The 15,370-nt window shown below is 38.4% G+C and overlaps 1 protein-coding gene across 1 annotated transcript; it reads right to left on the reverse strand.

Moving 5' to 3' along the window:
* Nucleotides 1–365: 365 nt before the first annotated feature.
* Nucleotides 366–14,526, reverse strand: LOC121390283. Its single transcript, XM_041522068.1, has 4 exons — nucleotides 14,347–14,526; nucleotides 10,438–10,533; nucleotides 7,933–8,017; nucleotides 366–2,215 (listed from the first exon to the last, which is right to left on the reverse strand). The coding sequence occupies exons 1-4, from the start codon at nucleotides 14,404–14,406 to the stop codon at nucleotides 1,377–1,379; spliced, it is 1,080 nt and encodes a 359-aa protein (XP_041378002.1). The 5' UTR covers nucleotides 14,407–14,526; the 3' UTR covers nucleotides 366–1,376.
* Nucleotides 14,527–15,370: the final 844 nt, after the last annotated feature.

Raw genomic sequence — 15,370 nt, forward strand, 5'->3', positions numbered from 1 at the left:
TAATACAAATGTCCTGTACATAATTCATATAAATAGGTTATTATATATGTTGTATTGTAAATTAAAACAGAATTTGTTTTAATGCCTGTCAGCTTGACATTACATCGCAATATTTTAATATCCACTAGCTATTTCCCAGTACAGAACAAAAAAGGACTATGTCATTTTATTATTATATTGAACTTCGCATTTCTTTTTTCGCTTTGTATTTTTCTCATTTAATTACAGACAAAAAGCCAATTGAAGAGTTCAGGCGCAAAACGCGATATATCCATTTTTAATTTTCAGTAAAAATGGGTTTTTTAATTGGCGTATATCGCGTTTTGGTAAACAAATACGGGATTTACCCAATACAATTTCATAAGGATCAATCACGTTTTGCAGCAAAACAGCGGGCCTACGATTAGCCCTTACTGACATACAATAATGGTTTTAACTAAAAACTAGATACAAAATGGTTTATATTGCGTTTTGCGCCTGAACTCTTCAATTATAGATGGGTTAATAAGGGAATATTTTAATATTTCACAGTCTGTTACACAGTACAAAGGAAAACACAATGTAATTTTATTATTATTTTAAACTTCGTATTTCCTTTTTGTCGCTTTGTATTTTTATCTCATTTAATTACAGACAAAAAGTCAATTATGGATGGGTTAATAAGGAATAATTTAAAATTTCACTGTCTATTTCACAGTACAAAAAAAAACCAATGTAATTTTATTATTATTTTAAACTTTGCATTTCTGTTTTTCGTTCTGTATTTTTATATCATTTAATTACAGACGAAAATCCAATTATAGATGGGTTCATAAGGGAATATTTTAATATTTCACAGTCTATTACACAGTACAGAAAAAAAACAATGTCATTTTATTATTTTGAATTTCTCATTATTTTTTTTTTTCGCTTTGTAATTTTATCTGATTTAATTACAGACAAAAATCCAATTACAGATGGGTTAATAAGGGATTTCTCAAAAGGAATTTATGTAGTGGCATACCGTGGAAATATAAATACTCTATGAAATATTGAAATGCATATTAAAACTACATGTATATATTATGAGTAAATGGAATGTATATTACTTATTATTTAAATAAATGCATGTACATATGCCATGATGCTGATAATTGTGATATGGTAAAATTATGCACATCTAAAGATCGCCGAAGTATAAAAACTAAACTTTCTGAAATAAACCATAAAATATTTCATAATTTCATATTCATATTGTAAATTAAAATATATCTTTTCTTGGTGGTCATTAGCATAATATATCACAGACACAGGCACATGATTATCCATAGAAACCACAATATACATAGATAGCACATAATGTTCGTTGTAAGCACCATTTCTATTGGTTTGTAATTTTACCATGGCCGCCATATTGACGACGCACCTTGGTCAACGCTCGGGTGTCCATTATTGACAACAGGTAAACACGGTGCTGGTGTGGGTAACAGAATAGGGTGGTTCTGTGGTCGTACAACTTCGCACAGTCTTCCAGGTGTAAAACACTGGTTAGTGTTACTCAAAGTTGTAATTCCGTGAAACGGTAAAATAGGCATGGAAAAATTGTGTGGAACTGTATTGGCAATCCCGAACGAAAACAAAGTCTCGGTTTCGGCTGGTTTCGCAACAGCGACATCTTGCGACGTTGACAATGTCGTCTGCTTTACAACTGGGCTTGCTTCGGAGGTCACCGAACTGTTGGGATCCAGAAGTATCCAGATATCACCCCCGCAGATAAGTTTGATCTGTCCTGTACTTTGCTGGACTGGAATCTGAAGACCCGTTACGCTGTTCACCGACGTTGCCACAGCGCCAATTCCTTGCACAACTTGACTGGTAGTCGTGCTGGCTTGACTGGTAGTCTGTTGAAGCGGCGTAACATATGCCGTTGTTTGGTTTATTTTTCGAACTTCCGGTTTCTCCGTTTCCCTACCGGAAGTGTCGGCATCTGAGTCGCATTCTGACTGGTCGCTGTCTTGACTGTCGTCATCCATCTTTTCCGGTTTAAATTCCGCGTGTTCCCGCGGTCTCTGAGTTTCTCTCAGTTTTGTACTGCAGTATTTTGATATCCTTTCCTTCATCTCGTCGGTGATGTCCGTCTGCTTGTCTAGAAATTGCACCACTTCCTGTATACAGCGTTCGTAGCCGGACAGATACTGAACCTTCACTTCCGGTTTTTCAACATGTCCATTCGCCTCTGAAATAGTAATTTTTAATAATCATATAATATGGTAATCTAATAGATAACTCAACCTTCGTTAAAGGCGTAGACCCTAGTTTCATCCCGTGCAAATGGACTCTAAATTTAATTAGTGTACAAACCTGCAAACACATATTTGGATAAGGTTATAACAGCGAGAAGCAAAAGTCTGTGATGTTCAAACAGGGAAATATCGTTTTAAAATAACTAGAACTTCTCTCTATAACCATTACTTCTCAGACGAAAAAGCGTTTTAAGAACTATTTTAAAAAAGCATCTTGGGGTATTGCAAAAACCTGGATGACCAGAAGCACTTCAGGTGTACGAAAATTAATATTCTAAATAATAAAATGTGAGTATTTGTAATTTAATTTATTAAAACTGCTTCTAATAGTGAAAAACACATCGTAGTCTTTAAAGTGACGTACCCTAATTTTTAAATACTTCGACATATTTTTTTTTATTGTTAGAGCCATTTTTGATCGTTGAAATCAGACATTAATTAGATTCCATTGTTTAGCTTATCCATTTCCATACATCCGAACTGGTTCTAGTCATCCTAGTGTTCCTAATTATACCACAAAACGTATTTTTCATATTTTTAAAACGCACGTACTTCTGATAAGTAACGCTTATGGATACGCGCTTTAACCCGTTGTTAAGGGTATTCCTCCGTTTTAATGTCACAGATTCTTGTTTCACTCTATTGTAACTTTATCGAAATGTGTTACGTGTTTGTAGATTACTCAGACTTAAGGTTCATTTTCCCGGGGTTCAAATTGTAGCTGGATCTTTTGTGATAAAAGACAAGTTAAAGGGACAGACCCTAGTTTTAAAGCACTAAGGCATATTTTTCACTATTAGAGCCGGGTTTTTTTTTTTAAATCATACTTTATTTATATTTTATTGTTTAGATGATCTATTTCTGTACAACCGTGGTGTTTCTAGTCATTCTGGAATTTTTAATACCACATAATGCATTTTTCATATTTGTAAAAAAAACGCATGTGCGTCTGAGAAGTAACAGTTATGAAGTCGAGTTCTAGTGTATTTTTAAGGGTATTTTTCCTGTTTTAACGTCAAAGACTCTCGTTTCACTCTTGTAACTTTATCCAAATGTGATACAGATTTGTAGATTAACTAAAATTAGTGTCAATTTTTATGAGTTGAATCTAGGGTCTGCGGCTTTAAGTTACTGTAATGTAATGTTTAAATAACACTTAGAACACATCATACAGGATTGTCTTGATCAACAGTAGTGTGCCTTTTATTTGGACTTTCGCATGTATTTTTGTTGTTGTTTTGAAAGAAAGAAAGAAATGTTTTATTTAATGACGCACTCAACACATTTTATTTACGGTTATATGGCGTCGGACATATGGTTAAGGACCACGCAGATATTGAGGGAGGAAAACCCGCTGTCGCCACTTCATGGCTACTCTTTTCGATTAATAGCAAGGGTTCTTTTATATGCACCATCTCATAGACAGGATAGCACATACCACGGCCTTTGATATACCAGTCGTGGTGCACTGGCTGGAACGAGAAATAGCCCAAATGGGCCCACCGACGGGAATCGATCCCAAAGCGACGGCGCATCAAGCGAGCGCTTTACCACTTGGCTAGCTACCGCCCACTTAAATGGAAAGAATGAAACAGGATATTTCTTTTATTTTCCGTTACCTTTTTTACCTAATGGTTTTGTTTGTTTGCGTGTTTATTTGTGGGAAGGGGGTTGTGGGTTTTTTGTGAGGGGTTTTTGGGGGAGAAGGTGGGGGTTGTTTAAACTGTTTTGCCCCCCCCCCCCTTTTCTTTGTTCTGTTTCCTTCTTTCCTTCATTCGCAACAATGGCCTTCTGTCCTATTTATTATTAAATATGATATTATTATTTAGATTCAAAAGTTAATAATAATTAGAATTGCGGAATGTCGGAATGTCGAAATATCCAAATATAAACCGCTATTGCTTGAGTTAAGAGAAATATTTCAAATATGCTACTTATTTGGTTTTAGCGTAGCATGCTTATGGTTGACTTTATTGTGATTTGTATCAATATAACCCGGCTTTGATATTTTAGACGTTCTACAAACATAACACTATGGTATTTATTTGTCTTGAAATCCTTAAAGGACAAAAGTATTTAAAACTAATTATTTATTAAAAGCATTCATATTGTTATTCACTGAAAACAAATAGCGACGTCATAAAGATGTTTTAACATATCTCCCGTGAACTTGAGACAGACCCGGACTGTGCCCAGATTTTAATACCTATGGAGCCTTTTTGTATTTCTAGAGGGGTTGTTGATTTATTTGGGAGGGGGATGGTGGTGGATGAAGATGACGAAGAAGAAGTTTGTTTTGTTTAACGACCCCACTAGAGCACATTGATTAATTAATCTTCGATTATTGGATGTCACACATTTGGTAATTCTGACTCGTCATCTGAGGAAACCTGCTACATTTTCCCATTAGCAGCAAAGGATCTTTTATATGCACTTTCCCACAGACAGAAAAGCACATACCACGGCCTTTGACCAGTTGTGGTGCACTGGTTGGAACGAGTAAAAACTCAGTCAGTTGAATGGATCCACCGTGGCGGTTCGATCCTGTGACGCAAGCACCTCAGGCGATGGAGGTGAATGATAACATATAAATCCTAAATAAGACCACCACCTGAAATATGGTCCAGAATTTACAACAATTATTTACAATTCATGTGTGAAGCCTTGTATGTTTGATATACTTCCCTACTCCCCACCCATCCCCATCCCCACCCCACCAGAAAAGAATTGCGATTGTAATGAAATAGCTATGCATTCACAGTTCTTGCTCGTATGTATGGTGTAGTACATGCAATAATGATAGTATCAAAATAAGTCGACTTACATGTTAATAGATGATTTATGAAGAAAAAAAGTTGCTTTTCTGGGGGTTTTTTCTCTTCTATGGGTGGGTTGTTGTTTTTTGTGTGTGTGTGTGCTTATATCCAATTAAAACTTAAGCACGCTGTCCTGGGCACAAACCTCAGCTATCTGGGCTGTCTGATTATGACAGTGGGTTAGTTGTTAGTGAAAGAAAAGAGGATGTAGTGGTCGTGCATCTACCCATTGAATCCTTTAAACTCGCTCTGGGTGGGAGCCGGTACCAGGCTGCGAACCCGGTACCCACCAGCCTTATGTCCGATGGCTTAACCACGATACCACCGAGGCCGGTATCAAGTCCGTGATCGCTCTGACGTGTACTAGTGTGTGGATGTCGATTTGTTTTGTTTTGTTTAACGACACCACTATTACACATTAATTTTATTCATCATCGGCGATTGGATGACAAAGATTTGGTAATTTTAACAAATAGTATTAGAGAAGAAACCCGCTACATTTGTTCCATTAGTAGCAAGGGATCTTTTATATGCACCATCCCACAGACAGGATAGCACATACCACGGCCTTATACATATCAGTCGCGGTACACTGGCTGGAACGAGAAATAGCCCAATGAGCCCACCGACGGGGATCGATCCCAAACCAACCGCGCATCAAGCCAGCTCTTTACCACTGGGCTACGTCTCGCCCCTTAGTATGTGGAATAACGATTGCTCTAAATTGTTAAAAACAATTTTAACGATCATAGCTTAAACCACAAATGCTGTCTTAACACGCCACTATGTCGCAAATGCACACACCAATACCATGTAATAGCAAAATGCTTGTACATTGTCTGAATAATAATTATTTTTGTCTAAATCTTTTGTGTCTCTGGAAAAAGGTGCTCAAATTAACTAACAGGATAACTGAGAGATGGCGTGTCAAATAGCCTTAATTAAGCCCACGCATTGTAAAGGTAAATTCACTGGGTGCGACTTGAGGTAACCATTTCTATCAGGCGCGTCTAGCCGATTAGTCATAACAAACACCATTTCCTTATAGTGTCAGCTCCTTTATCCTCTTGGTGAGATTCGGTCGCAGGATCGAACCACCACAGAGGACCCATTTTCTGATTGGATCTTTTCCCCGTCCCAACCAGTACCATGTCTAGTATATCAAAGGCCGTGGTATGTGACATGGTATGTACTATCCTGTTTGTGGGACAGTGCGTATAAAAGATCTCTTGCTGTTAATGGAAAAAAGTGTAGCCGGTTTCCTCAGAGACTATATGTCACAATTAACAAAAGTTTTAGTAGTGTCGTTAAACAAATCAAACTTTAACTTTTAAATTTAAATTAAAGGGACATACAAGAGTTTGCTGCATTGTAAGATGTTTCCGACTAATAAAATATTTTTTCGATTAAACTTACATATTAAATATATTTTCTTGTTTAGAATATCAGTGTCTGTATATTCAATGTGTTTCTGGTCGTCTTAATATTTGTAGGAAACCCAAACTGGATTTTGTCTTCAAATAATTTCGTACGTACGAAAAAATCATTTTTAGGAAATAAAATGAAAGTTAACTTGTACAAATATTAGAACGATCAGAAACATGTTTAATATACAGCCACTGATATTTTATGTAGAAAGATATATTTGATATGTAATTACAGTCGTCAAAAAGTCTCTGTTAGTCGATAACATCTTAAAAATTGCAGCAAACTCAAGAATGTCCCTTTAAGTTTAGAGGTTTTAACAAATACCAAAATGTCAGAACTGGATTTGACACCAGGAGAAAAATAATAATCTATAGTCTGAGACCAATCGCAATTCGTCTCATCCCATCATATAGTGTAAACATTGCGGGATATTCCTCCCCGCTAGGGGTGCTGTCAGCGATTCCGAGTGGTGACATTGAGTCATGGCAATAGGATACCACCAGGACAGTCCATCCCAGTGGGCATTGTGTGACGTCATGACAGGGGGAAGCCATGTTTGACAATGATTGTGGTCAAAGTAGCTGACGGTTCCATTAATTGTCATATGTGACGTGAGTGATTTGTAACTTAAAATGACAGTGTTGACAGTCTCTCGGTTTTAAGTTTATTTCGTTAAATACTGACACACTTGAAAAAAAAGTGTGTTGGTTGTGTTTGTTTGTTTGCTTGTTTTCGTGTGTTTTTCGGTGGGGGTGATGTGTACTCTTTTTATTATTAAGTTGTTTTCTATTATTGTTTAGGAGTAGTAGTAGTGGTAGTAGTGGTAGTAGTAGTAGTGGTAGTAGTGGTAGTAGTAGTAGTAGTAGTAGTGGTAGTAGTTGTAGTTGTAGTTGTAGTAGTAGTAGTAGTAGTAGTAGTGGTAGTAGTTGTTGTAGTAGTAGTAGTAGTAGTAGTAGTAGTTGTAGTAGTAGTAGTAGTAGTAGTAGTAGTAGTAGTAGTAGTAGTAGTAGTAGTAGTAGTAGTAGTAGTAGTAGTAGTAGTGGTAGTAGTAGTAGTAGTAGTAGTAGTAGTAGTAGTAGTAGTAGTAGTAGTAGTAGTAGTAGTAGTAGTAGTGGTAGTAGTAGTAGTAGTAGTAGTAGTAGTGGTAGTGGTAGTAGTAGTAGTAGTAGTAGTAATAGTAGTGGTAGTAGTGGTAGTAGTTGTTGTAGTAGTATTAGTAGTAGTAGTAGTAGTAGTAGTAGAGAAACGAATGAATGAATGACTGAATGAATGTAAACACACTAAATTAATAGATATTAAAATAATGAATGTTCTGTCAGTTTAAGTTTTCGGGACGAATGAAGAGCAATCTATTACAGTATTTGTACATCAAATTTCTGTATAACATTTAAAGTGTTCGTGCATACCTGTTGCCGGATTTCTGTTTTTCTTGATGTAGTCCACTGTCATCTCCAAAATGTCGGCTTTTTCCAACTTGCCCGGTCTTGGACTCTGAAATAAACCAGTTTTAAAGTAGCTAATTAAATGGTCCCACGTATGCTGTAATAATATTGATGGCAGCTTCTGTTGTTTTGTTGTGTGTGTGTGTGGGGGGGGGGGGGGGGGGGGGGGGGGGTAACCCAGTGGTAAAGCGCTCGCTCAATACGCGGTCGGTCTGGGTGGGCCCATTGGGCTATTTCTCGTTCCAGCCAGTGCACCACGACTGGCATATCAAAGGCCGTTGTATGTACTACCCTGTCTGTGAGATAGTGCATATAAAAGATTCCTTGCTGCTAATCGGAAAGAGTAGCTCATGAAGTGGCGACAGCGGGTTTACTCCCTCAGTATATGTGTGGTCCTTAACCATATTGTCTGTCGCTTTATAACCGTAAATAAAATCTGTTGAGTGCGTCGTTAAATAAATCATTTCCTTTCTTACTTCTCGTCACACGATCATGACTGTTTTATACGAACACCTGAGAGTTCATTTTAATTACAACCCTACCCCCACCCCCTCTACCTCTACCACCACCACTTACTTCGCAGTGGCGTAGGAAGGTGCCAAAAGGTGTGTGTGTGTGGGGGGGGGGGGGGGGGGGCAGAGACACTTTTATATTTACACACTTTTACACTATTATAAAGCAAATATAAAGCAAAATATCTGAAAAGTGGGGGGGGGGGGGGGCACATGCCCCCTTGCCAACCCCCTCCCCCCGCTTCCTACGCCAGTGCTTCGTAAACCCTAGATGTGTCATCGGGTCACCTGTTTGCACTCACCACGACTGATTACCAGTATTAAATGTTCCTTTGAACGTAGCCAGCTTAAAAGCATGCATCTTAAGTATACAAAGATATATACAATAAAAAAATAAAAAGCCAAAACATGTTATAACACGACTGGTACTAGTCGGGCGACCCCCGCCGGCGTGCGTGCTCGCGTCCCTAGTAACGATAACCAGTCTATCCGGAAAGACTGTTCCTCGGTTGCCAAACAGTGCAATCTCGTGCCACGAATTGCGTAAACTTGGGTAAGAAATGAAAGTGTCGGCGAATATTAACGTCGCCGTTACGACAGAAGCCATATAGAGTATATGGCCTTATTATTGCACTGTTTGCTTGGGTCTTAAGTTTATAGTGACGTAATTCGCCACTGTTCCGTGAATGGAAATGAAAACAACAATATAACGGTCTAGCTAGGACCACACACAGGCGCCAGGGTAAAACTATAGGGGGTTGTGTCTCCCCTATTTGGTATAGCCAAGGGAGGGGACAATGGGGCGGGGCTATGTTCTCCCCAATCAAATCTCATTTTCTCCCACTACCTTTCACATTTGCCTGTTGGCTCATGATACATGTTAAGAAAAACCAAAGCGTGTTGGCTTCAGTGTGAGTGCCTTCATCAATAATATATAATTCGGCTACGGCAATAGTCTCTCCCCTCTGGAGAAGGAAAGAGTTCAGTGGTTAGATCGTTGTGTTTTAGGATGGAAGGTGCTGGCTTCCATAAGTTAACTGTACGGGGTTTTTTTTTAAATAGAAAAAGTGTCAGGTTACTGGAAACCTGTTATAATATTTTCGTTACTTTACGCCCACACAATGCAATTACCCTAAATTAAATTTAGGTTGGATTTGAATATATATATATATATATATAAGCAACTACTTAACAAATTTAGATTGCCACTTTTGTTTTGGTTCTTAAGTTCTGTTTACATTTCATTTCAACTTATTTTCGTGTTTATATCCAATTAAGCTTCAAGCACGCTGTCATGGACACACACCTCAGCTATCTGGGCTGTCTGTCCAGGCGAGTGGGTTAGTTGTTAGTAATTAGTCAGAGAAAAGAGGGTGTAGTGGTCTTACACCTACCCACTGAATCGTTAAAACGAGATATAGCCCAGTGGGCCCACCGACGAGAATCGATCCTAGATCGATCGCGCATCAGGCGAGCACTGTAACACTGAGCTACGTCCAGCCCCTTATCTTCATACAGAGGACCGGCCTCGGTGGCGTCGTGGTTAGGTCATCGGTCTACAGGCTGGTAGGTACTGGGTTCGGAACCCAGTCGAGGCATGGGATTTTTAATCCAGATACCGACTCCAAACCCTGAGTGAGTGCTCCGCAAGGCTCCATGGGTAGATGTAAACCACTTGCACCGACCAGTGTTCCATAACTGGTTCAACAAAGGCCATGGTTTGTGCTATCCCGCTTGTGGGAAGCGCAAATAAAAGATCCCTTGCTGCCTGACGTAAAAGAGTAGCCTATGTGGCGACAGCGTATTTCCTCTAAAAAAAAACAGTGTCAGAAGGACCGTATGTTTGACGTCCAATAGCCGATGATAAGATAAAAAAAATCAATATGCTCTAGTGGCGTCGTTAAATAAAACAAACTTAACTTCATACAGAGGAGACAATAAAACAGCAAAGACTCACCTCGACTTTCTTGGCCTTGAGTACCAGTGTTTGTAGTTGTGAAAGACAGTCGTTGATTCTGGCGCGCCTTCGTTTCTCGATCAACGGTTTATTTTGCTGTAAATGAGAGAAAATCAAAGTTAAAGTCTGTTTTTGTTTAACGACACCAGAGAATGGGTCCACCGACTGGTTTCGATCCTCTAACCCAAGCACCTCAGGCGAGTGCTCTACCGACTGTGCTAGAATCTGACCCCGTCCTAATGATGGTGGAATGCAATACAAAGATTTAAAGAACTGTTGACGAAATATCATCCACTGATTTAAATGGAATTCATTTCATTTCATTTCATTTATACTTATCTTCGTGCTTATATCCAGTTAAGGTTCAAGCACCCTAACCTGGGCACACACCTCAACTATCCGGGCTGTCTGTCCAGGACAGTGGGCTGGTTGTTAGTTGGTTAGTGGTTAGTGAGAGAGAAGAGGGCGTAGTGACCTTACCTACCCATCGAGTCGTTAAAACTCGCTCTGGGTGAGAGCCCGTACCGAGCTGCGAGCCCAGTACCTACCAGCCTTATGTCCGATGGCTTAACCACGACACCACCAAGGTCGGTTAAATGGAATGGAATGAATGAATGTTTAACGACACACCCCAGCACGAAAAATACATCGGCTACTGGGTGTCAAACTATGGTAATGCAAACAAATAAAGTGATGATCAACATCAATATAAAAATTCAAGATTTAAATAAAAACACAGTGTAAAGAACTGTGCAAAAATACAAGTATCACAGTTAGATACTGACTTTTACTCAAAATTTCAATTGTATCAATTGTGCTGTATTGGCCATTCTCAAAGAGAATGTTACACCCATGCACCACGGTGAGGTGAAGGAAATGTTTTATTTAACGATGCACTCAACACATTTTATTTACGGCTATATGGCATCGGACATATGGTTGAGGACCACACAGATATTGAGAGAGGAAACCCGCTGTCGCCACTTCATGGGCTACTCTTTACGATTAGCAGCAAGGGATCTTTTATATGCACCATCCCACAGACATGTTAGCACATACCACGGTCTTTGATATACCAGTCGTGGTGCACTGGCTGGAAAAAGAAATAGCCCAATGGGCCCACTGACGGGGATCGATCCCAGACCGACCGCGTATCAAGCGAGCGCTGTACCACTGAGCTACGGGTTAAATGGAATGTATACATTAATGATTATATAAAATTACTTAAAATAGTAATATATGGGCATAGTTGTAACACAGATGACATCACAAAATAAACCCTAAGATACAGTGGGGAAGGGGGGGGGGGGGGGGTCTGTAATATATTTTTTAAATTTATTCTTAAACAATTTCGTTTCATTTGAAAAATCATTTCTATTTCTCCCTTTAGAGTGAATGTGATTTTATGCACGGAATCTGTCCCTCCATTTCACCATGTGACCTTGTTGAATGTTACACGCCCTTACTTACCACTCACTCGAACTTCCGTTGGCTAAATCCTAGAACTGGTATAACCGAAAATAGATACACAATTTAATGTACTTTTATAATGAATGAAAAGATGAGTCAAACAATGAGCGAGCGATGATTGGACGGACGAATAAGTTTGACGATAACAGCGAACGAGAGAACAAATCAATGAATAACCAAACGAACGAACGAACGAACGAACGAATGAATGAATGTATGAATGAACGAATGAATTAATTATTAGTGAATTAACGAGTAGGTAAATGAACGAATAAACGAACGGAGGAACGATGGATGGATTGATGGACGAATAAATTGAATGAATTGATGGATGAATGAATGAATGAATGAATGAATGAATGAATGAATGGAACGAACGAACGAACGAACGTATGAACGAACGAACGGACGGATGGACGGACGGATGAAATGACACTCGAGCATATTTGGAACTACGATTATTAAGTGTTCAACGTATGCGTGAAGAATGAAAGAAAAAAATAAAGGAAGGAAGGAAGGATTTTTATTGACACCCTCCAACTCCGTAACCACTGCAAATTCAAAACAAATAATGATAATAATTTTAAATAAAAATTCAGTCAGTAAATCTAGAGCTTCACTGATATTATTAACCCACACGCAAGATAACTTACTCGTAAGTAAATTACTAAACTTTGAGACACCCTATTTCCTTAATTCGTACAGGTAACGCGAATTTCGTTTCGGTGACTCACTACAACCAACTTTTTAATGGTTTCCTCAATACCACTCAGTAAGTTAGCATTGCAGCCATTTGACGACAACACATGCGTACACGTCATGACACGTCCGGACTGGCGTGGCGTGTACTATACAGGTACACAGCGATCTGACACACACACACACACTTTTCTCCAGCACACCTGACTGGTATCAGTGTGTCTCCGCTGTTACATATATCATGTCAATGTACAGCGAACGACCGCCCACCTAGTTCACTTGTCAAAGTCTCGAAGCGATTTTTATTTATCGATTCTAACGGTGATACCGTATAAAATGTATAGCTACAGGTTAGGGGAAACGTTCTTATATAAAGCAATATGGGATGTACGTTAGTAAAGAAAGACATATACCGAGATTGAATGAGTGAGTGAGTGAGTGAGTGAGTGAGTGAGTGAGTGAGAGAGTGAGTGAGTGGCCGAACGAACGAACAAACAACCGAAAGAAGGAATGATCGAATGAATTAATGTTTAACGTATAAATACATCGGCTATTGGGTGACAATGGAGAGAGAGAGAGAGAGAGAGAGAGAGAGAGAGAGAGAGAGAGAGAGAGAGGGGGGAGAGAGACAGAGGGGTACAAGAGAGTGCGTGCGTGTGTGAGAAGGGAGAGAGAGATAGAGATAGTTATGATTGTTGATCACTTTTTACATTTAATTTTGTATCATGCACTATTTTAAATACGAAACTTTGGAGAGAGAGAGAGAGAGAGAGAGAGAGAGAGAGAGAGAGAGAGAGAGAGAGAGAGAGAGAGAGAGAGAGAGAGAGAGAGACGGGGGAGAACAGTGTTGGACATAGACAGAGATGAGGGAGAGATGGAGAGACCGTGGACAAGATACAGACATGTAGAGAGACCAAACCTGAGACTAGTTCAAGGAAAGTAATATTTACCTCCTGTAAGCATGTGAAATTAAAATAACAATACTCAATACGATAATATCTTAACCGGCTCCCCATAATGTAAGTTATCACGGCAATTAATCACTATTCACCTTTTTTTGTTTGTTATGGAGAGATCAGACAGACAAATGGAGAAGGAAATAAACAGGCTATAAAAAGTTATACCGGACAAACAGACAGTTCTTCGTTAATATTACATACCGTATTACATGCATGACAATGGTAGACAGCGATAAATTAAATTAATTCCGCTAAGTGAAGTCAAGTTATATTATAATAATAATTATTATTATTATTAATAGTATTATTATTATTATTATTATTATTATTATTATTATTATTATTATTATTATATATGAATGTATGACTGGCACGTGTACTTCTACACGTGTGCTAAAATACCACAAAGTATATTATGTTGTGATTTATATTAAAATAAAATCATTTTGATTTAATAAAACAATAACCATTTTAAATCAGAAAATTATACTTTGTATAACAAATCAATTTTGATAAATATTTCTGCCACCTAAATTACTACTATTATATTATTTTACTGATAAAATAATTAACTTCCAATGCATAACCAACAAACAAAAAGCAACTAAAAAAAAAAGAAAAAAAGAAAAAACAATTAAACAAAATTATTTTCCCCCATTTCTTTTAAGTCAGAAGTAGTACTTCTTTTAACTAAAGATGAAACAATTTATAAACTTCGATTACATAACCAGCAAGAAATACTCTTTAAAAGTAATTAGTTATTTAGAATCCGTATTTTTACCCTTTTTTGGCCCGAAGCGGTGTTTCTTTTCCTAGAGAAAACGGCCGTTGGCATATCCATGGTTTTCCTCAATAGCAGGGATGGGAACGACTAAAATCGTGTGCTGGCACGCAAATCCACTGCGCTGACTGTTTACACTGAGAGACACGAGTCGGGCGAAATGCCAGAACTCTCGACCAATCGCTGAACGGCTTGCATTCTCGTGCTATCACCCGTCAGGTTTTACCCTCGACTCGAGACTGGCACGCGAGAACAACGCAGGGAACACGAACAAATAAAGGAAGAAACAATGTAACGGGACATTTGTTTTTTTTTACCGGTAGCAAGCATTATGGTCATTTCAATACCTGCGTAGGCGTAATATTAAACAATTATTTTAGTCGAATTTATGCGCGCGTGCGTGTGTTGTTTTTTATTTTATATATATATATATATATATATATATATATTATATATATTATATATATATATATATTATTATATTATTATTATTATTATTATTACGTGCCTCTGAACCTCTTTTGGATAAAGGCATGTTAATAAAAAAGAAAAAGAAAGAAAGAAAGAAATGTTTTATTTAACGACGCACTCAACACATTTTATTTACGGTTATATGGCGTCAGACATATGGTTAAGGACCACACATATTTTGAGAGGAAACCCGCTGTCGCCTCTACATGTGCTACTCTTTCCGATTAGCAGCAAGGGATCTTTTATTTGCGCTTCCCACAGGCAGGATAGCACAAACCATGGCCTTTGTTGAACCAGTTATGGATCACTGGTCGGTGCAAGTGGTTTACACCTACTCATTGAGCCTTGCGGAGCACTCACTCAGGGTTTGGAGTCGGTATCTGGATTAAAAACCCCATGCCTCGACTGGGATCCGAACCCAGTACCTACCAGCCTGTAGACCGATGACCTAACCACGACGCCACCGAGGCCGGTGGCACGTTAATAAAGTAACAGTATTTTTTTTTTTTTTTTTTTTTTAAATCATGTTAATAAGTCCCTGAAATACTATTTT

Source organism: Gigantopelta aegis, chromosome 15 (assembly GCF_016097555.1).
Source record: "Gigantopelta aegis isolate Gae_Host chromosome 15, Gae_host_genome, whole genome shotgun sequence".
NCBI classification, from domain to species: Eukaryota; Metazoa; Mollusca; class Gastropoda; order Neomphalida; family Peltospiridae; genus Gigantopelta; species Gigantopelta aegis.